Raw genomic sequence first — 23,752 nt, 5'->3', positions numbered from 1 at the left:
TGACAGTATTATTGTAGAACATCAGATTATATTGACAGTATTATCTTAGAGAACATCAGATCATATTGACAGTATTATCTTAGAGAACATCAGATTATATTGACAGTATTATCTTAGAGAACATCAGATCATATTGACAGTATTATTTTAGAGAATATTGACATCAGATCATATTGACAGTATTATCTTAGAGAACATCAGATCATATTGACAGTATTATCTTAGAGAACATCAGTATTATCTTAGATCATATATGACAGTATTATTATTATTTTAGAGAACATCAGATCATATTGACAGTATTATCTTAGAGAACATCAGATCATATTGACAGTATTATCTTAGAACATCAGATCATATTGACAGTATTATCTTAGAGAACATCAGATCATATTGACAGTATTATCTTAGAACATCAGATCATATTGACAGTATTATTTTAGAGAACATCAGATCATATTGACAGTATTATCTTAGAGAACATCAGATTATATTGACAGTATTATCTTAGAGAACATCAGATCATATTGACAGTATTATCTTAGAACATCAGATTATATTGACAGTATTATCTTAGAGAACAATTTGTCTAACAATGATGATTAAATGTATCAATACACACAATAATTGTGACAAAATCCACAATCCTGTCACACAGCTCATGTATAACATTTCACATTTTTTTAAAATCTTCACAAACTCCCCTTTTACTGCTTTATTTTCACAAATGATTTAAACATTTTTAGGTCATCTGACCCAAAGGGTGAGGATAACCTATAGTCATAGTGCTTTTGACTATCACAGCCTAACATGTGAAAAACTTCTCACATTTTAAACATCTTCCGAATTTCCAGAGACAACTTGCCTGAACATTATCTGGAGGTGGTCCAAATTGCCAATTGATGTTATTTATTGGGATGGTCCAAAATCCAATTTTCACGCTGCCATAGCTACCAGTTTGACAAAAACATTTAAATCTTCTTCTCCAATTTAGGGGCGATATTAAGGAAGTGAAGCTGACAATGGCAGCCAGGACATCCATTTTGTATCATGATTGTACAATTACAGCTTTCCAAAATAACTCTTATTTTCACTTCTCAAATTCCACCAATTGGATTAAAATCATTCTTGTCTGAAATAACATGACTGCCATCTTGAAAAACACATTTTGAACTTCTTTTCTTATAGAGCCACAAATCTAAAAATAGGTGTGAGTATTGAGAAAGCAAATGAAGAAAGTGATGTCTGTGTTTGGTTACTCTTATTGCTAAAATTGAGGAATTTTTTAATCCTTTAAAAATAGTTCCAACAACTGAGGTAACATTGTTGATGGGACTTTAAAAATAGTTCCAACAACTGAGATAACATTGTTGATGGGACTTTGAAAATAGTTCCAACAACTGAGGTAACATTGTGTATGGGACTTTAAGAATTGTTCCAACAACTGAGGTAACACTGTTGATGGGACTTTAAGAATTGTTCCAACAACTGAGGTAACATTGTTGATGGGACTTTAAAAATTGTTCCAACAACTGAGGTAACATTGTGTATGGGACTTTAAGAATTGTTCCAACAACTGAGGTAACATTGTGTATGGGACTTTAAGAATTGTTCCAACAACTGAGGTAACATTGTTGATGGGACTTTAAAAATTGTTCCAACAACTGAGGTAACATTGTGTATGGGACTTTAAGAATTGTTCCAACAACTGAGGTAACATTGTGTATGGGACTTTAAGAATTGTTCCAACAACTGAGGTAACATTGTTGATGGGACTTTAAGAATTGTTCCAACAACTGAGGTAACATTGTTGATGGGACTTTAAAAATTGTTCCAACAACTGAGGTAACATTGTGTATGGGACTTTAAGAATTGTTCCAACAACTGAGGTAACATTGTTGATGGGACTTTAAGAATTGTTCCAACAACTGAGGTAACATTGTTGATGGGACTTTAAAAATTGTTCCAACAACTGAGGTAACATTGTGTATGGGACTTTAAGAATTGTTCCAACAACTGAGGTAACATTGTTGATGGGACTTTGAAAATAGTTCCAACAACTGAGGTAACATTGTGTATGGGACTTTAAGAATTGTTCCAACAACTGAGGTAACATTGTTGATGGGACTTTAAAAATTGTTCCAACAACTGAGGTAACATTGTGTATGGGACTTTAAGGATTGTTCCAACAACTGAGGTAACACTGTTGATGGGACTTTAAGAATTGTTCCAACAACTGAGGTAACATTGTTGATGGGACTTTAAGAATTGTTCCAACAACTGAGGTAACACTGTTGATGGGACTTTAAAAATTGTTCCAACAACTGAGGTAACATTGTTGATGGGACTTTATGGTTATGACTTTTAACCCCTATAGAACTCTTTTTTAAAGTCTTTAAATTGTATCAACACCATAAAAGATCAAAACTACAAACAATGCCTGTCTGTCTGACCTCCACACAAGTTTTTTTATTGAAAAGGAGGAACTGACCTTTTTGAGTTCAGAGATTTTTATAAAACTAGTCCAAACAGTTCCTTTTTGGCCTATACAATTCCTATTGCATATCATTGCTACACATAAGTATGTACATACTGCATTATAACTCCAGTCTAAAAACAATAAGAAAATATTTCCAAGGCCATAACCTTTCCAGCTGATGGAACAGTCTTTGCCTTCTTTGGTGGAAGTGAACCAGGGTACTTCCATTCTTTCAACTGTTGTTTGGTCTCTAGGGTGAAATGATGCACCCCTGTTTCATCTATAGTAACAAACTTCTGCAGAAAGTTAGCAGTTTGCCTGGTGTGCTTCTGATCAACTGTCAGAATTCTTGTAACCGTACAGATCATTACAAGATCTTCCTTAAGAATGGAATCTACTGTTTCCTGTGAAATCCTAACTGTACAGCAATATATCTCTCTGTAACTCACCTGTCAGCCATAACAATATCATGGACTTTATCGACCATTTCTGAGGTTGCAACAGTAACATGCCTTCCAAGACGAGCATCATAACCAAGGCTCTGCCTGCCATGCTTAAATTCTACCACCCACCTTTTCACTGTAACCATATGAAGGGGCACCATTACCATATCAGTATGGATATCAAATATTGAATCTTGCAAATCTTTCAGCTATTTGGTCCATTTTGCAAAAGTCACCTGCCTTGTGTATTTTAGAATGCTACCTCTTCCATATAAACTGACCAGTCTTCAGGTAAACAGCTTTAAATAGTCAAGGAATAGTAGAGCTGAAAAAGGACATGCCTGCTCAACTTCTTCAATACAAGGTTCACAACTTATCAATCAGCCCTTGTATGTCTATAAGACCAGAATGCCCCCTCTCCTAGGAAAACCAGAATCAGATAAGGTGCAGAACATGATATTATGATACTACAGGGTAAATATGACTCAATGTGTAGAGAGGTTAATTGAATGGAACAGGATGGGATGTGATGTGACAGGACATGATAGAGAAAAGTACAAAAACACATTGCTAAGCAAAATAAGACAGAATGATGTAAGAAAACATGCTTTAAATATGATATAACATCCCATTTTCAATACTAAATCATTTACGACAAAAATCATCTTAACTCACAACCTTAAAAAAATCTTTCCTGCGACCCATTTACTTCCATGTGACGAATGATGTATTTCAAGGCTACAATGATAACTACAAATATGGCCATGAACACAAAAACTGAGGTGCTTGTCAGAAATAGATATGATATATAGACATGTCCGACAATAGACCTGTGAAAATTGGGCCGTAAACTTGAGGCGACCATTAGTGCATTGGTCGACATAGCAGATATATTGTAGATCTCACCACGGGGGAAGACCAAGACAACATGTAACCAATGATCTTGTAACCCTCCCAGACGATCTTAATGTCCCTGCACTCATCAGATTCCTCCAAATCGCAGACAAGATCACACGGAAATCTCCGACCAGATCTGCTGATGTACGTGACTCTAGTAACATATAACATGGCGTAATGTGTTGTGATCAATGAGCTGGGAGAGTCAGATCACCCAGAAGCAGATTGTATCGTCCCAATACCATCCTCTCATAAATCTCCCGTCCCCTGGGGCTATTACATAACTAATAGTCAGGGGCAGCAACTCTTCAGCACAATAAAATACAATCTTAACAGTTAATCGTTTAAATCACTTTTAAGTTAATCAGAAAACACAAGGTCATAAAGAAATCCAACATATCCGATGAACTCTTTTTAACCATAATTTTGATTTACACAAATAGTTTTTTTTATTGTCCAGAGGTGGATGAAAACTGTTGAAAAAAAACAAATAAAAATCAATGCATTTTTTGTGAAATGTATGTCAACACCTTTTAAAAAGAAATGAGTACAGGCAAATTCGAGGATGAAGTCTGTGATGAGCAAATATGTACCCAACAATCTGATTTTCACTGAAGAATTGTCCTGAAAATCTCATTTCCATCTTAAAACTGAAGAATAGAAGTGATTGCAATTGTTCTTTGTCACATGGCAGACAGCAAGTCCTTAAAGTGCAAATTTATCATTTGACAAGAGAGTTTCATCCTTATTCTTTGTCTGACTCAGCTGTCAGTATTGGTTATTGGGAGTGTCTGAATAATTCACACAATGCCAGTCATTGTTGTGTTTCCAAGGGAACAATAAGGCATGGCGGATTGTTTTTTAGGCTATATAACAGCTACCAAGACATAATTCTGATTTAACACATTAATTAAAACCAGACTATTACATCCAATGTGGCAATCGATTGTCACACTGAACAAAATGCAACTGTCAGGATGGAAACTTTTGTCCAAAACCTATCAGAATCAACACAGATAAATCCCAATTATTATAGCCATGCCGATGATTTTTCCATTCTATATGACATTTTATCAATGCTAATAAAATCAAATAATATCAAACATAATTTTATAGAGGAAAATATGAATTTCTGAGTTATATATTTGGTCATGAATTGTTATGCAAACATTAATTTGAATTTGTCAGAATTCCTTGGTAACACACTGGTCGAGTGTTGGCACGTCTGATTCTATTATCTTACTAAACACTTATTACCAGAACAATAAATAGGAGATCGATACAGTCGTCCTATCATTTCATAACAGGCCAAGAGATTTCAGTGGATGCTCTCCATTGTTGCATTGAGTTTGTAGTCCATTTTTCTTGTTTGGCAGACTTGGTGTCACTAGGCGACTCCCCAGCACTCTAACAACCATTAATCATCGTCAACGCATCTAAAGATCATCGAGAGAATGCATGTCCCTCCGATGAAAGTGTCCGATAGGACTGTCTCAACAAACACTCCACTGTTAAATTCTATATGATATCTTGAAATAGGCCTCCCCAATCTCACTGCAGATCCACTAAAGTACACCAAATAAAGATGCCATGAAGACAAAGCAAGCTGCTGGTGTATGGAAGGCTGAGTGATCTGTGTTACTCTTCAATAGATTACCAAACAGGCCCTCATGGAATAGTGTTATTTCTAAAACATTTAAACCACATTGGATTTCCTGTAATCTAAATCTGCAGAGTTCTCAATCCACTTTCTGAAAGCTTTTTCGAAGATTAAAAGTCTTTTCCTTGGTGAAATGGTTGAAACAATTACACTCTGCCTACCATGACAAATAGAAACAGGTTCCAGACATATTACAAATTCAATGACCTTGTATGGATTCAGATTCAGTACTTAAATAGATTTCAAATGTTGTATACGAAACTCTTCACTAATCTTTTAAACTGAATTTGCTTAAAAGCTTATTTTCTTGGTAAAACTTTTCAGTGTAAATTTTGATGAAAGAATATGAAAAAGTAAAGGATTTAAAGTAAAAATATATGCATATTTGATATTTCAATATTTTTTTAAATTATTTTAGTTCCGAAAATTTACTATCCTCTTGATAAAGAATAAAAATTATATGATTCATATAATTTCAACATCTGCATTCAAAGTTTCAATTTCAAAGTACAAGCTGTGACAGAGATTTCTATCTTTTTTCAAATTTGTTACATAAAATGTTTAAAACAAGCATCACATAAAATTTTTTAAATCCGTGCATGCTTTCTATATGGAACCTGCAGTCACCAGAAAACAACATAATTCAAATGATTCATACACCATACACTGCATCCATCCTGAATCTAACTCGGACATAATCCCAGTTCCACATGAGCCCTGCACCAGCCAACGACAAAAAATGGGAAAAAAATACGGCATGAAGTATCTTAATAAAGGAGATAAAATGATATGTAAGTCATGTGACTCCTGGAAACAACTGTTAAAACTCCATAATTACCCCAAAATCAGACAACAACTGTGACAAATATCCCAGACATGAGCCAGTCCTCAAACACAGAGTACAATTACTTGCCATCTCAAACTGAAAATTTAGATATCATAGAGAATATCTTTACAGGTTTAAGGAACAATACTACATAAAGTCGTTTAGATGGAACAATGGCGAGCAGCAGATAGGATACTAAGTGTACACACACACCGTAACTCATGCCAACCAAGAGACTGATAACACCAACTTTATGCAAAACAGGTATCAAATGTTTTTAAAATTTGCATAAGAATGAGTTACAGACACAACATTCTCAACTACTTTGCATTAAAAATTCCATTCATACCGCTAAAATTACGATGTGTCAGTTTTCATATTTTTACGATTTGAGATATTTTACATTTTTAACTAAGAATGATAAAGATTTATTTTGCTTAAATCTGCCATAATCCCAGTATGAATGCATTGCCAAAGTTAGGTGGTTACATCACCCTGAAACATGTGCTCGCATCTCTTGTTCATACTGCAGTGGCCACATGTAACTACACGACAAAAGAATACTCTATTTTTGTCAGCTCATATAAGGGAACGGTTTGTTTATTCCATGCATGTTAATGTTGCATATCTGACTATCTTTGACTGTATGTATTTATTTAAATTTTTAGGCCAGTTCCAAAAGTTGGCAAAGCTAACATATCTGAAAACAAGAGATCCCAGAGGGATCTTGGCACCCATCATTGTTTGATCTTTACATGCTCTTTGAAAGTTGGATCTTTAACCTTCTTTTCTCTTCTCTGTCTTTGCTCTTAATGATAAGACATTTGAACATTCCTTTGTAGAACTAGCAAATTGACACAACAAGGGACCAAGGGGAACCTACAGATCCATACCTTTCTTTTCAAGAAATAGCGATAACAAAATTTCATTTAAAAAATCCAAGATGGCTGCTTGTCGCTCATTTTGTTTTTTAGATCAGTCCCACAATCAAATGGGCTCAACTAGGGACCAAGGGCACCCTACATATGCAATTTGAGAAAATTCCGTCCAGTGCTTCTCAAGAAATGGTGATAACAATAATTGTTTACGGACGTTGGACGGATGACGGACAGATGACAGACCACAGAGGCAGAGTGATTTGAATAGCTCACCATCTGATGTCAGTGGGCTAATAAACTTATTTGCTACATAAATATAAATATACATTTTGTGTAGAAGCATTACAATTCAACTAATTACATAATTAACCTTCCCAGAATATGTTTAATGTCCCTTGGACATTCTCTGGCATAGTAATTTCTCTGTCAAAAACATCATCCTGGAGTTTGTTAAACAGAAGCTAACCACAATAACACAATCAAGGTTTTGTCTTCTGTACAGAATCAGACCGTACAACATTATAGGTAAATGAATTTTGTCCTTTCCAATCCCCTTGACAAAATGTTTTCCATCTTAATGAGCTAGAAGATGAAAAGTGTTGTATATCTATCTCCCACTGATCAGTATAATATCCTGAGTCCTTGTGTCTGGTCCAGAAGAACATCATAGAGAACAGATAGTTCCACATTGTACTCTTTACAGATGTTCATGAAAAAGTGACCTCATTTATCAAAGTCAAATATCAACTAATCAATAGTAAGCAGTGTTTTGTATTTAGTGATAGTCTACAGCCATAAAAATCACCGTTAATTGTCAGTGTTTTGTATTTAGTGATAGCCTACAGCTATAAAAATCACCGTTAATTGTCAGAATTAACCAATTCTGTGTAACTACAAAACATTTTAAAAAGTTTTCTACATATTTTACAGAATTAACACATAAATTTACTGCTCAAAACTTTAACAGAACTTTTCAATATCTTACAGAATGAACGCATCAACTTTACTGCTCAAAACTACTACAGCACTTTTCCATATTATACAGAATTAACACATCAACTTCACCGTCCAAAACTTTTACAAAACTTTTCAACAACAATGCTGCTGAAATAAAATCATCGAAAGTTTATGTTTCTATGGAGACTTACCTCCCCATGTGGAAGAGAACCGACCCATCCTCTGGACAATGCCATTCGGTAGAATGTCTCTGTAGCCTGTGTGACATAAACAATGACAATTACTACATACAGTAAAAATAGCTACTCAGAAACAAATAGTAATAAGATTGATTGGGATTACTGAACATCATTTAATAATCATCAACAGTGTTGCTGGGATTAATAAACACCATTTAATAATCAACAACACTGTTACTGGGATTAAGAAACACCATTTAATAATCAACAACAGTGTGACTGGGATTATAGAACATTTTTTTATACTCAACAACAGTGTTACTGGGATAACTGAACATCTTTTTATACACAACAACAGTGCTACTGGGATTACTGAACATCTTTTTATACTCAACAACAGTGCTACTGGGATTACTGAACATTTTTTTATACTCAACAACACTGTTACTGGGATTACTGAACATATTTTTATACACAACAACAGTGCTACTGGGATTACTGAACATATTTTTATACACAACAACAGTGTTACTGGGATTACTGAACATCTCTATACAAGATACTCTAGTAAGTTTGACACAGGACTTGGGAACTGAGCACTAATAGTTCCTACTTACTGAAGCAACAACAGACTTACAGTCAACCATCAGCTTCCAATTTGCCAAGGAAAACACAACCATTCAGACAGAGGAAAAATTAGTAAGTATATGTCAGGAACTTTTTATTCATAACGAGGCTTGCCAAGGTTTCTATACTAGATTCTAGCCATTATTTTTATTTCTGCTAACATCTCTCTTTTACCCAATGAAGATTTATGGCATAAACCTTCTTGACATGAGACGGATGTCAAAGTATGAGACAGAAACATAAACAATACAGGAAACTTGAGAACAGAGTGGATTACATAATGTTAATTGGGTGGCGACCAAGGTTATCAGACAGGGCTAAAAACTGTGTTCCGTCTATCTATACAAAAAGCAAAAAGGAACAAACTTATAAAGTGCATTTCTGTAAAATATTAAGCTAACAAACACTGACATAAAACCTTAAATCAACATGAGCAAATGTTTCTTACTGTTAAACATACATCAATGAATTCTTAAAATGGAACATTGATAGAAAAAAAATTGCATTTAAATTTTTTGAGTTGCTACAACAAGCTATTTCAACTATTTCAGTTTTCTAAAATGTGCTCATTTCAGAAATTTGAAAGATGGAGAACATTTGTCTTTCTGACCATACAAGATGGTTTGGCCCTTTTGAGAGATTGCACACAGTCCCAGTGAACGATCAAGTGGGTGACCTATTGTGACTTCAAAGCCATAGAAATATGTTCGTTGGGTTGTTTTTGACACCTCATATGTACCATACAGTAGCCCAGCTGTTACAGAACCGTCCCCATAATGGTAGGGATGCTGGAGATTCCAATACAGGTGGCGCCACCTGTCACAAATCTATTATCCAATCAGATTGGAACAAACATAATGCACTGGCAGTGATGAAACTCACATGGTCTAGCTCCTCATTATCTGCCCTTGATTAATGATAATAGGCTGGCAGCCATGTTTCTCTCAGCGGCCTATAGATTTCTTCCTTTATCAAAACTATGTAAAAGATAAAAAACCATGGCTCACATATAACACTTCTGACACAAAAGAAAAATACACCCAAAAAATAATAAGATGCCAAAGTGACATGACACAAACGGACCTGGCCCTGGAGATTATATTGTCAGATCAGGGAAGACATGCTCAGCAGCAACATTTCACAGACTGCTCAGCACTGATGGCAACCAACTACAAGCAACTGTTCTAAGACATTTATAAATGGTGAACTTATATAGCAAATGTTGACATTTACAAATAGTGAACTGTTTCTTATCTTGATAATCTATAAAGATCTTATGGTAATTGACAGAACAGCTTTACATTTTGTCAATGTTAAAGTGCTATCACCATTTCTATACTTATACACTAACACAAATAATATGTGTACACAAATTCCAGAGATAATCATAATCCAGTGATTTTAATGGTTTCAATGTTGCCCTTTGATATGGGTAGTCTGCATTAGCAGAAATATCAGCTCCATTGTTCTTGTTTTTTTCTTTCTTTTATTCATATCTAATTGACTTAACAACCTACCAGACAAACATCGAGATTCAGGCCTCTAAGTTCATCAAAAGCAGTTTTATAAATGTTTTAACAAATTTGGCTAATGTAACCTTGAATATGGGTCAAGGTTATTTATTTTTGTAAACTTTGTTGGGCATTATCCTATGCATCTACCTGCCAAATACCATGCCCAGCACATTTTGTTACTAAGTCACAAGTCATTATACAATATCTGACACTAACTCTCACTCACAAGTCATTACACAATACCTGACACAAACTCTCACCCTCTTGTCATTATACAATATCTCACACTAACTCTCACTAACAGGTCATTATACAATACCTGACACAAACTCTCATTCACAAGTCATTACACAATACCTGACACAAACTCTCACTCACAAGTCATTATACAATACCTGACACAAACTCTCACTCACACAAGTCATTACACAATACCTGACACAAACTCTTACTCACAAGTCATTACACAATACCTGATACTAACTCTCACTCACAAGTCATTACACAATACCTGATACTAACTATCACTCACAAGTCATTACACAATACCTGACACAAACTCTTACTCACAAGTCATTACACAATACCTGATACTAACTCTCACTCACAAGTCATCACATCACTCACTCTCACTCACAAGTCATTACACAATACTCTCACTCACAAGATTACACATCAACTCTCTTACTCACAAGTCATTACACAATACCTGATACTAACTCTCACTCACAAGTCATTACACAATACCTGATACTAACTCTCACTCACAAGTCATTACACAATACCTGATACTAACTCTCACTCACAAGTCATTACACATCACCTGATACTAACTCTCACTCACAAGTCATTACACAATACCTGACACAAACTCTTACTCACAAGTCATTACACAATACCTGATACTAACTCTCACTCACAAGTCATTACACAATACCTGATACTAACTCTCACTCACAAGTCACTCACTCACAAGTCATTACACATACTACTCTCACTCACAAGATTACACAACTCTCACTCACAAGTCATTACACAATACCTGATACTAACTCTCACTCACAAGTCATTACACAATACCTGACACAAACTCTCACTCACAAGTCATTACACATCACCTGACACAAACTCTCACTCACAAGTCATTATACAATAGCTGATACTTACTCTCACTCACAAGTCATTACACAATACCTGATACTAACTCTCACTCACAAGTCATTACACAATACCTGACACAAACTCTCACTCACAAGTCATTACACAATACCTGACACAAACTCTCACTCACAAGTCATTACACATCACCTAATACTAACTCTCACTCACAAGTCATTACACAATACCTGACACAAACTCTTACTCACAAGTCATTACACAATACCTGACACTAACTCTCACTCACAAGTCATTACACAATACCTGACACTAACTCTCACTCACAAGTCATTACACAACACCTGACACTAACTCACTGTAACAGATAATTCCATAACACACTCCATACATTCCTTTTAAGTTTGTTAAGCACTACCTGCACTAAGTGTTGATTAGATAAACTTAAAAACATTCAAAGAACTGTAACTTCCTAGATTTTCTGTTGATCGTGGTTCACTGCTATTAGGTCTAGTGAAATTTGAAGTACAGGCTACACATGCAATATGTCAGTATTTAAAAGCTTGAAGCTCTATGTATGTCACACACAATTAGTTTCTATAGGGTAGATAGCTAGGTGCTTTTCATCTTTAGAACATACTTTAAAACATATCTAGAATTTTCTATCTACCTCTGCCTGGATTTGACTAGTTATTAGAAAATGTTTGGATCAATAAATATAATGTACACATCAGATATATGTGAGAATGTACAACAAGAGGTCCATGGGCCTTAACAATCATATGACTAAGCAGATGGCTGAATGTATCAAAACCAGTCTCTGTTAGATATTACCTTAGCAAAACAATCATCAATTTAGTTTCTCTAACACTATTTCTTTTATCTTTTAATGGCAGCAGTGGAGATGGAGAACTGGTTTAAAGTGTGTTTTTAAAGATGGCAACCATGGTTGCTATATCAAATTTCCAACCAACCTAAAAATAGGACAATTTGTAAGCGGCCAAAAATAAGAATTCTTTGTCCCCTTCCTTTCATCCCCACCATTTTTCAGATAAATGGCAGCAGTCGGAGATAAAGAGCCTAAAATGTGGATTTTGAACCAACCCTAAAAATAAAAATACTTGGTAAGAACCATCTCAGAATCACCCTGGCAAGTTTCAAATGAATTGCACTAGTGAAAAAAAGAGAATTTTAATATGTTAAAAATGGACAGCGGTATACACCATTACATAACAAGGCCTTAATGACTAATTGGTACTAACACTGCATGACTGCTGTCAGCAAACCGATGACAGAGATATTACATCACAGCCAGAAAAAATCTGTATACCTATAATGAGACTAGGCAGGTTGAGGATGACAGTGGAATTATCAGCAAATCTTTGTCCCCTGTCTCATGTACTGCCACTAATACACATGTAACTCCTACTTTACAAGTATCTCTACATCTATATATATAGATGACAATAAAATCATCCTTCAAGATGAGAACCTTGATATCTATACTAATAATCACCATAACATCTACATATATTAGTTTGACACATCATAATCATGTTTCTCTTGGTTAAATTTTAATCACATCTAAACTATCACATCTGATACAATATAACTGATTTAACCTTGAGAGAGGCTCATGCTCATTTATCCCAGCCTACTGCTGGTAAAATAATCATCAACATAGCAGATACCAAATATCATCCACGTAGTAAGTTACTGTCCAAATATCATTCACATACCATGTTACTGACCAAATATCAACAACATACCATGTTACTGACCAAATATCATCAATATACCATGTTACTGACCAAATATCAACAACATAGAATGTTATTGGCCAAATGTATTCAACATAGCATGTTACTGACCAAATGTTGCTGTTGCTGACCAAAGAGTATGACTCTGGGCTTATCAGTGTTTCAGAGGAAGCTATCTAAAAGGAAACAGTTGAAGTAAGAGAAAAAATGTATGCACAGTTTAAGATACACCACCACATCACACACTTGTTCTATAAGCACAGGAAATGATAAAAAATTGTTTATGATTTAAAGGCTTGCTGTATAAGAAATTTGTACAGAACAACACATTTTATATTCTTTTTAGAAGCAAGGTTTGGATAAAGGAAAACCATTTTCAACAAAGACTCATTCATATTTCAAATTCAATTTGAATTATTTCAAATTCAATTTGAATTATTTCAAATCTAAAAAGAAAGAAAAAGGAAAAATCTAAATATAACTGGAGCCTAGCATTACTGTTTCCGAGAGTGAAGGCCAAGCACTGGCCTCCAGAAGGATGTAAATGTCAGCCATGATTTTCATTTTAACTCCAGTTAAATTCCATATGACTAAATTTATATTTTACTATGATTTTATGGCTGTTTTAATGGCATGCTTCCCTAATCAATATTTTATCTAAGCAGGCCTCCCGCCTTCTATATTCCCACAAGTCCAATGTTGGAGTACTTGCACAGGGAAAGTTTCATAATATTTAAAGCCTTATCTTAATCGGTTCAGGAGCCATTCAAATTGCAGTGAAAAACTAAGATTAGGAGAAAAAGACAATCTAAATTAAAGAAGAAAAAAAATCAACGACTTGACAATTTTTTATCACTGAAGATAATTTTGAAAGTAGATAATATTAGTGATTATAAGAATTTTAGCGGGAGTAAATGTGAAGCTATCTGACTATGAATCAGCTATATAACCATTAACAATAATCAACATGTGGATTGAAATTGACATTGTCATTTCTGAAGGTTCTATGATATTTCATAAGATAGTGTGACAGAGTTACAAAATTGTACAGCAAAATCCTTGTTAATTGACAATGGACAGAAGAGTTAAGGCCAGCACTAATAAATTTGCAGACTTGAAACACAAATAGTTATTTTGAATTGTCAATATTGTTACTGACAGATGGTGGTCTTTCTCTCCAGTGGATTCTACACCTTCTTCCCTTTTTCCATCTTATATTTCTTCATTCCCATTTTCACCACAAATCTCCCTTTTGTCCTGTTTAACACTTTCCTGCCTTTCCCTAACTCTTTTTTTCCAACAAATAAATCAATTCCTTTCTCAGCCGATTCCTGTCCTGTTGTCTTTCCTAACTTCCTTTTTTAAGCCCTCTTGCTACCGTTTCCCATCCTCCTATACTTAGCTGAACTTCCAGATACATGGAGCAACATCCCACATTCACACTGATTCCTTGATACCCCCTCATCTTACTAAGTCCAGAGGCTAATTAGCCCTGCCTCTTTTCCATTGGTTCCATTCTTCTATATTACTCCAAACCTGGTTTTTTTCCCTGGTTTAACCTTGTCCCTGCCTCCATTCATGTTTCCCTCTACCTACATCACTCTTCGTTCCTCCGTGTTTAACCTTGTCCCTGCCTCCTGTTTCCCATCTACCTACATCACCCTTCCTCCTTGTTTAACCTTGTCCCTGCCTCCTCTCCTGTTTCCCATCTACCTACATCACCCTTCCTCCCTGTTTAACCTTGTCCCTGCCTCCTGTTTCCCTCTACCTACATCACCCTTCCTCCCTGTTTAACCTTGTTCCTGCCTCCTGTTTCCCATCTACCTACATCACTCTTCCTTCCTCCCTGTTTAACCTTATCCCTGCCTCCTGTTTCACTCCACCTACATCACCCTTCCCCCCTCTCTGTATTTGATTTTCCTAATTCCCTTTTCCCTGTTTATCCCTGTCCCTCTCCATTCCACTGCTCCCTTTCTATTTTCCTATTTTTCCAGTTCCTATCTTTCTTCACATGGTTCAATTGCAACTCCAATATTATCATTCCTTCTCCCAGTTTCTCCCTTACCTGCACCCAATTCTATTCCACCTACAATATTTTCTCCCCCTCTAACTACTTTACAAATATCATGTGACTTCAGCCTCCTCTCATCACCCAGTAGCTTACATAAGAGAATTGCTAACAGTAGCCAGCATACCTCACACTGTGTGGTATAACCCATAAAAAAACTAGGTTTCAGGAGCTACCAACATTTTGTTGCCATGTTCCTAATGAGCATTTGACAAATGGATAGTGTCACTGCACACCTGCACAACCACATCCACTTGGCCAGGTATTTGAAATGCCCAAATTATTACCTCGTTAAATCTCAACAGGTTAAAAACAAACAATTTGTATACACCATCACAAAATCAAGGGAATTGAAAGAATGGAACGGATGCAAATTCTCTCTTTGATCTTCCAAAACTAATAGAAACTGTGTCCATGAAGGATACATATATGTATAAATGAGTCAAACTATCAATTGTCATTGGTTTTACAGGCAGGCTCATGTATAATTATCTGTAGAGAATATATTGGAGGAAACAGCTCCTTCCAACAGATGAAAATATATTTCCTAACCTGTATCAGTTACATACAGATTCTTTGCAATTCAAAATTGAAACTCTGGTTGGCAATGAAAACAAGCAGTACCACTATACTATTGTTCTGTATGTGTGTTAATATTGTTGTACTTCTGGAGTTTCTACAATAGAAACTGATTAAGTTTCTATGTAGTAAACAATCTACACTGCTCATTAAACAATAAAAACTCATTAAGACTCAATAATCACTTGAATTTTCAATCTTTTAATAAGTCTTTTAATCTTTGTGATGGAGGCTGACAAATATTGAATGATTGTTGGAGTACCTGTCTTTTTTATATCATGATGTAACAGAGTACAGTGAACCTTTCTACCATGCAATCTTACATTAAATATTGAACAATTGTTAGAGTGCCTGTCATTTTATGGAGCCACTTAAACATGATATAACAGAGAACATTGACCCTACTACAAGGAGATCTTACATTCAATGTATTTCATACTACCCCAGCTATGAAACAATAACAATATATTATATATAGAATACAATATAATATAACATAATAACTTGCTCATCACCTGAATTACACCTGAATGTCCTGACATACTTAGTGTTCTGCGTGACCATCAGTGTCCTGTGCCATCAGTTATACACCAAACCAGAATTACACCTGAATGTCCTGACATACTTAGTGTTCTGTGTGACCATCAGTTATACACCAAACCAGAATTACACCTGAATGTCCTGACATACTTAGTGTTCTGTGTGACCATCAGTTATACACCAAACCAGAATTACACCTGAATGTCCTGACATACTTAGTGTTCTGTGTGACCATCAGTTATACACCAAACCAGAATTACACCTGAATGTATTGACATACTTAGTGTTCTGTGTGACCATCAGTTATACACCAAACCAGAATTACACCTGAATGTCCTGGCATACTTAGTGTTCTGTGTGACCATCAGTTATACACCAAACCAGAATTACACCTGAATGTATTGACATACTTTGTGTTCTGTGTGACCATCAGTTATACACCAAACCAGAATTACACCTGAATGTCCTGACATACTTAGTGTTCTGTGTGACCATCAGTTATATACCAAACCAGAATTACACCTGAATGTATTGACATACTTAGTGTTCTGTGTGACCATCAGTTATACACCAAACCAGAATTACACCTGAATGTCCTGACATACTTAGTGTTCTGTCTGACTATCAGTGTCCTGTGCCATCAGTTATACACCAAACCAGAATTACACCTGAATGTCCTGACATACTTAGTGTTCTGTGTGACCATCAGTTATACACCAAACCAGAATTACACCTGAATGTATTGACATACTTAGTGTTCTGTGTGACCATCAGTTATACACCAAACCAGAATTACACCTGAATGTCCTGACATACTTAGTGTTCTGTCTGACTATCAGTGTCCTGTGCCATCAGTTATACACCAAACCAGAATTACACCTGAATGTCCTGACATACTTAGTGTTCTGCGTGACCATCAGTGTCCTGTGCCATCAGTTATACACCAAACCAGAATTACACCTGAATGTCCTGACATACTTAGTGTTCTGTGTGACCATCAGTTATACACCAAACCAGAATTACACCTGAATGTCCTGACATACTTAGTGTTCTGTGTGACCATCAGTTATACACCAAACCAGAATTACACCTGAATGTCCTGACATACTTAGTGTTCTGTCTGACTATCAGTGTCCTGTGCCATCAGTTATACACCAAACCAGAATTACACCTGAATGTCCTGACATACTTAGTGTTCTGCGTGACCATCAGTGTCCTGTGCCATCAGTTATACACCAAACCAGAATTACACCTGAATGTCCTGACATACTTAGTGTTCTGTGTGACCATCAGTTATACACCAAACCAGAATTACACCTGAATGTATTGACATACTTAGTGTTCTGTGTGACCATCAGTTATACACCAAACCAGAATTACACCTGAATGTCCTGACATACTTAGTGTTCTGCGTGACCATCAGTGTCCTGTGCCATCAGTTATACACCAAACCAGAATTACACCTGAATGTCCTGACATACTTAGTGTTCTGTGTGACCATCAGTTATACACCAAACCAGAATTACACCTGAATGTCCTGACATACTTAGTGTTCTGTGTGACCATCAGTTATACACCAAACCAGAATTACACCTGAATGTATTGACATACTTTGTGTTCTGTGTGACCATCAGTTATACACCAAACCAGAATTAAACCTGACTGTCCTGACATACTTAGTGTTCTGTCTGACCATCAGTGTCCTGTGCCATCAGTTATACACCAAACCAGAATTACACCTGAATGTCCTGACATACTTAGTGATCTGTGTGACCATCAGTTATACACCAAACCAGAATTACACCTGAATGTATTGACATACTTAGTGTTCTGTGTGACCATCAGTTATACACCAAACCAGAATTACACCTGAATGTCCTGACATACTTAGTGTTCTGTCTGACTATCAGTGTCCTGTGCCATCAGTTATACACCAAACCAGAATTACACCTGAATGTCCTGACATACTTAGTGTTCTGTGTGACCATCAGTTATACACCAAACCAGAATTACACCTGAATGTATTGACATACTTAGTGTTCTGTGTGACCATCAGTTATACACCAAACCAGAATTACACCTGAATGTCCTGACATACTTAGTGTTCTGTCTGACTATCAGTGTCCTGTGCCATCAGTTATACACCAAACCAGAATTACACCTGAATGTCCTGACATACTTAGTGTTCTGCGTGACCATCAGTGTCCTGTGCCATCAGTTATACACCAAACCAGAATTACACCTGAATGTCCTGACATACTTAGTGTTCTGTGTGACCATCAGTTATACACCAAACCAGAATTACACCTGAATGTCCTGACATACTTAGTGTTCTGTGTGACCATCAGTTATACACCAAACCAGAATTACACCCGAATGTCCTGACATACTTAGTGTTCTGCGTGACCATCAGTGTCCTGTGCCATCAGTTATACACCAAACCAGAATTACACCTGAATGTCCTGACATACTTAGTGTTCTGTGTGACCATCAGTTATACACCAAACCAGAATTACACCTGAATGTCCTGACATACTTAGTGTTCTGTGTGACCATCAGTTATACACCAAACCAGAATTACACCTGAATGTATTGACATACTTTGTGTTCTGTGTGACCATCAGTTATACACCAAACCAGAATTAAACCTGACTGTCCTGACATACTTAGTGTTCTGTCTGACCATCAGTGTCCTGTGCCATCAGTTATACACCAAACCAGAATTACACCTGAATGTCCTGACATACTTAGTGATCTGTGTGACCATCAGTTATACACCAAACCAGAATTACACCTGAATGTATTGACATACTTAGTGTTCTGTGTGACCATCAGTTATACACCAAACCAGAATTACACCTGAATGTCCTGACATACTTAGTGTTCTGTCTGACTATCAGTGTCCTGTGCCATCAGTTATACACCAAACCAGAATTACACCTGAATGTCCTGACATACTTAGTGTTCTGTGTGACCATCAGTTATACACCAAACCAGAATTACACCTGAATGTATTGACATACTTAGTGTTCTGTGTGACCATCAGTTATACACCAAACCAGAATTACACCTGAATGTCCTGACATACTTAGTGTTCTGTCTGACTATCAGTGTCCTGTGCCATCAGTTATACACCAAACCAGAATTACACCTGAATGTCCTGACATACTTAGTGTTCTGCGTGACCATCAGTGTCCTGTGCCATCAGTTATACACCAAACCAGAATTACACCTGAATGTCCTGACATACTTAGTGTTCTGTGTGACCATCAGTTATACACCAAACCAGAATTACACCTGAATGTCCTGACATACTTAGTGTTCTGTGTGACCATCAGTTATACACCAAACCAGAATTACACCCGAATGTCCTGACATACTTAGTGTTCTGTGTGACTATCAGTGTCCTGTGCCATCAGTTATACACCAAACCAGAATTACACCTGAATGTCCTGACATACTTAGTGTTCTGTGTGACCATCAGTTATACACCAAACCAGAATTACACCTGAATGTCCTGACATACTTAGTGTTCTGTGTGACCATCAGTTATACGCCAAACCAGAATTACACCTGAATGTTCTGGCATACTTAGTGTTCTGTGTGATCATCAGTTATACACCAAACCAGAATTACACCTGAATTTCCTGACATACTTAGTGTTCTGTGTGACCATCAGTGTCCTGTGCCATCAGTTATACACCAAACCAGAATTACACCTGAATGTCCTGGCATACTTAGTGTTCTGTGTGACCATCAGTTATACACCAAACCAGAATTACACCTGAATGTCCTGACATACTTAGTGTTCTGTGTGACCATCAGTTATACACCAAACCAGAATTACACCTGAATGTCCTGACATAGTGTTCTGTGTGACCATCAGTTATACACCAAACCAGAATTACACCTGAATGTCCTGACATACTTAGTTTTCTGTGTGACCATCAGTTATACACCAAACCAGAATTACACCTGAATGTCCTGGCATACTTAGTGTTCTGTGTGACCATCAATTACACACCAAACCAGAATTAAACCTGAATGTCCTAACATACTTAGTGTTCTGTGTGACCATCAGTTAAACACCAAACCAGAATTACACCTGAATGTCCTAACATACTTAGTGTTCTGTGTGACCATCAGTTATACACCAAACCAGAATTACACCTGAATGTCCTGGCATACTTAGTGTTCTGTGTGACCATCAGTTATACACCAAACCAGAATTACACCTGAATGTCCTGACATACTTAGTGTTCTGTGTGACCATCAGTGTCCTGTGCCATCAGTTATACACCTATTATGTCAACTAACGTATGTTAACTCACAAATCACAACCTTTCTACAGACAATGGGCCTCCTAACATAACTGACACTGCTATAAATAATCTTATTTTTGTTATTTTTGTTAAATGTTTTTTGAAGGAAACACATGAATTTCTGTGTTTCTAGCCAACACCATTAGATACACTGTTCAGTAGTCCTACGAATGTCTATTTTTTCCATAAATATGACAAATAAACGTAACATGACCATGATGTCAGATTTTGTCAAGACGAATTTGAGAAAGGGTGAAGGTTATACAGTACCAACACAACAATAGGTACCAGACGATTACTTCTGGTTTCCTTAAATGTTCTCATTAATCACATGTTTTTGTACCTGTACAAAACGTTAACAAATTACCATGCTAAGCTATTTGTGTAGCTGGTAAGGTCTCTTCACCTAAAGCTCTCTGTATGCATAAACATGCAGAAAACAGTTAAGCATCAAAAAAGATTTTCTAATAAAAATCTTGTGTATAAGGATATTGCTGCCACTGAGTGATGAACGAAAGTCTATTCATGATATTAATACAGGTAATTATTGTGAAATAGAAAAAAGGACCATATGTGCCATCGACCGTGGCATTCAGGTCAGATCTTATCAATAATAGCCTGAATCAAATGCATTCAGAAACATTTCATATTAAACTCGCAGGAGATTATTGTGAAAGAAAATCTGCTCCACAAAGACACAAAATATACCCATAATTCATTCTCAGGTGACAACTTTGTTCCAACAATATGATCCTCTTTCTTTTAAAATATGACAGACTGCAAAGCTGATCTTGAACTATGTGATATGATACCCAGAATCCGAATAAATAGGGTATTACTGCCAAACAGAATTTAACCCCACTAAAAATTTATCATTTTCCAAAAGAATTTTCATGGCAGATAAAACAAATTATTTTATTGCACACAATGCTCCTAAAACATATTTCTAGACTGACTCAAAAGTATATGCATGGAAGTTTTCAAGTTTTGATATAGTTCCAACCAAGTCTGACAATTCAAGGACATAAAGGAGATTTTAGCTCATTAGGAATAGAAAGGAAATTCCTAATGCATGTATGTTCTACACTTAATTATCAGATGTTAGGTGCATATAAGTTAAACAAAAACACCATTCAAGGACTGTCCAGGTTATCAGAACTGTCTGAATGTCCAAGTTACTACATATTTAATATCATGATAGCCTAATATGTTAACTTCATTGCATGCTTTTTACTTAGCAACTAGATTTTTTGACTGCCGGCTATCACTAGGAATGTTCCCAACCTTAAAACTACTAACCCCTTTCTATGAACGATTTCTATTTTAGTATGCAACTCTGGCATTTCCAACCAATCAGATATCTCAGTTTAGTTGTTATGAAGAACAAAATCATACAGATGATTTTGCAATTTTCTGAAGCAATATGTGTGTCAACTTGAACATGAATGGCCATTGTGAAGACGGGTCTTTGCATGGAAACCAAATCATGAGTATAATTCTATATTTAGTAACAGATCAAATGACCTTTAACCCATGAGCTGAAAAGCAATCTCATGCAAATTCTCGTAATTCACACAAGAAACCTGTGTACCAAATATGGTCACAACTGGGTGTGAAGAACAAAATTTATTGCACAGAATAACCATTCTTCTATTTTTAGGGACAGATCATGTGACTTTTGACCTCACAAGTGAAACAAAACGTTAATTTGATAGACAGCGGATGGACAGCAAAATAGCTTCACAAGATTTTCATACTAACATGGCGAGACATAATAAAACTAATAACATATGATTAGCAGACATCATCACACTCAACAGCTTGCATAAATTGCCCAAAATGAGTTTTTCAAGATATTCTTTGCAAAAAAAATACGCCATTGACAACTACTAACTACCTTCCCAGATCTAGTAGACCTCCAAAGATTTGGCCCTTATGTGTAAGGTCAAGTCCAGGACTAACAACAAACCACTCAAGTTCTGCTATTTTTCACGGTTTTTGACAAGCATTGTTGCTCCATCAATAGAATGAGAGAAGGAAAATATTGTAATTAGTTGACCTTATCTCTGTTCACACATTGGAGTAAAGGCTCCAGCACAAACTTTCTAAGTAAACGTTCTCAAGTCCTGTCACTGTCTTAACAAATATTGTCATTTCAATATGGGTTGGCACTCCATTAGAAAATATTTGCATTCCATTCGTCACAAATCTGAGGTACAAAAGATTGTTTGCGTAACGTACCACACAACTTGCACAGTAATTACCCCTGAAACCTCTCAATATGTACTAAATCAATGGAAACCTCCATTTTCTACATAGAGGTAATTGGTGAATCAGAGGAAAATGTTCCACAGTGAATTTAAACACTGAAATTATTTCAGGGGTTTTAAAACCAACTGGCAATTGTCAGTGCATAGACTATAACAATACAACATTATACAAGTCACTATCATGCCTGTTATATCCTCTGACTACTACACAGATCTTGGAGACTTGATTCACTTATAGCGACAACCAGTCTCCAAGCCCTTCATTAAATAAAATACAGGTTTTGTTCAAACGCTCATTTTACGTAAACCTACTGTACATTACGCATACAAATACTCCAGTTTGCATATTCCCAATTAAAATTAATTCAATTTCTATATTTTTTTGTTGACAAGAACTATTGATTTGGGTATACAAACTCAGGTCTAGCCATTATGATTCATTTGACAGAGCAGTTTAAAAATTGGTTGAATTATAAAGTCTTTCATTTCTCCAAATATCTAATCTGCATGGTCAATTTTTCATCAGGAGGCTTGTTGACATAAAAGTCCTTTATTTCAAAATTTACAACAATGCATACATAATTTCAGGTTAAAGTAACATTCAGAAACACTAGGGTTTCAAATACTTAAAACCATG

The 23,752-nt window shown here is 36.0% G+C and overlaps 2 protein-coding genes across 2 annotated transcripts in view; one reads left to right on the top strand and one right to left on the bottom strand.

Moving 5' to 3' along the window:
* LOC132547678 (uncharacterized) overlaps positions 1-7,447 on the top strand; it is a 37,904-nt gene extending 30,457 nt beyond the window's left edge. Inside the window, exon 5 of the mRNA XM_060211468.1 lies at positions 7,280-7,447. Within this exon, the coding sequence (XP_060067451.1) occupies positions 7,280-7,447 (168 nt within the window). The remainder of the gene's footprint in view (positions 1-7,279) is intronic.
* The window catches only part of LOC132547674 (transmembrane protein 135-like), a 165,879-nt gene that overhangs the window by 107,943 nt on the left and 34,184 nt on the right, over positions 1-23,752 (bottom strand). The window contains exon 5 of the mRNA XM_060211463.1: positions 8,332-8,397. Within this exon, the coding sequence (XP_060067446.1) occupies positions 8,332-8,397 (66 nt within the window). The remainder of the gene's footprint in view (positions 1-8,331; positions 8,398-23,752) is intronic.

The sequence above is a fragment of the Ylistrum balloti genome, unplaced genomic scaffold, assembly GCF_031769215.1.
Source record: "Ylistrum balloti isolate Yb309-2 unplaced genomic scaffold, AGI_CSIRO_Ybal_v1 Utg369972, whole genome shotgun sequence".
NCBI lineage: Eukaryota > Metazoa > Mollusca > Bivalvia > Pectinida > Pectinidae > Ylistrum > Ylistrum balloti.
Note: the sequence above shows the minus strand (reverse complement) of the source record. Positions and strands in the feature narration are given on the sequence as shown.